The sequence below is a fragment of the Orycteropus afer genome, unplaced genomic scaffold (genome assembly GCF_000298275.1).
Source record: "Orycteropus afer afer isolate SDZICR_OR568_19922 unplaced genomic scaffold, OryAfe1.0 scaffold00399, whole genome shotgun sequence".
NCBI classification, from domain to species: Eukaryota; Metazoa; Chordata; class Mammalia; order Tubulidentata; family Orycteropodidae; genus Orycteropus; species Orycteropus afer.
This window is the reverse complement of record NW_006921986.1, coordinates 314,754-315,843: the sequence shown is the minus strand read 5'-3', so window position 1 is coordinate 315,843 and position 1,090 is coordinate 314,754. Positions and strand designations below refer to the sequence as shown.

At 40.8% G+C, this 1,090-nt stretch overlaps 1 protein-coding gene across 1 annotated transcript in view; it reads left to right on the top strand.

Moving 5' to 3' along the window:
• FAM114A1 (family with sequence similarity 114 member A1) overlaps positions 1-1,090 on the top strand; it is a 117,270-nt gene that overhangs the window by 82,218 nt on the left and 33,962 nt on the right. Inside the window, exon 6 of the mRNA XM_007953528.2 lies at positions 160-312. Coding sequence (XP_007951719.1) covers positions 160-312 — 153 coding nt within the window. The remainder of the gene's footprint in view (positions 1-159; positions 313-1,090) is intronic.

Below are 1,090 nucleotides of genomic sequence, written 5' to 3'. Positions count from 1 at the left end.
AAAAAGTATTCATAACATCAGTTTTTAAAAAATCATTGTTTAGAAAGGTCACAGTTACCTTCTCAATACGAAGTCAACACTTCCCAGTTTATCCAGGAAAAACGGGCTAGAAGGCATTTCAGAATACATCCATTGTACAGACATTGTCTGTTTCTGCAGATGTTAAGGGAAGCCAAAGAGAAGGAGAAGCAGAGGCTGGCACAGCAGCTCACAGCAGAGAGGACTGCACACTATGGGATGCTGTTTGATGAATATCAAGGCCTGTCACACCTGGAAGCCCTGGAAATTCTGTCCAATGAGAGCGAAAGCAAGGTATGGCTACACTGGTCATTAGGAATAATATGTTTATTAATGTGTTCTTAAATGGGGAAGAAACTGAAAATTTTGTCATTAAAAGATGTCACTTTTAGCATCTCATTCTTGTTTTCCTAAGGTCACAAATAATTATACAGGCTGATAATTATGCTCCATATTATTTCTTTGCTGTCCTGTGCCAAGCTTTTGTCCCTCCGCAGCCTCCAAAGGGCCAGCCCAGTAGAGTCACCACTCCCCCAGCTTGTGAAGTCAAAGTTTGCTTGACATCTGGGCCTCAGCCTCCTGGTCTTCTGCCTCCTTTTGGTGATGTAAACCCAGAGCAGAGATGCCCTACCACCCACACCTTTGTTGTGAGCAGTGAAAACAAAGCAGCTGATGTTTCCTTTGGACTGCAGGGTTTAAATAAATTTCCTTTTATGGGTTTTATGATTATCTAATTTATTCAACCATCTTGTTTGGATTCCTGGGCCACAGAGGACAGGATTATTGTCCTGGGAGTTGAAGTTCTAGTTGGGAAAGCTCCCATACAGAAAGTTGGCAAACCTACCCTACCCAAAGGCTTTCATTTCTCCCACTACAGCTCCAAGAAAACAAAACACGTATAGTACAAATCAGCACGATGTGATGATTTTTTTAAAAAAGAGTGAATCTACAGTGGGGGGTATGTGGATGTGTCTTTATTTAGCAAACACTTAGTCACTATTTTAAGCACTTTGGAATGATTAACTCAGTTAATTGTATGTATGATCCTTTTTATGAATGTCAGGCTGACTAT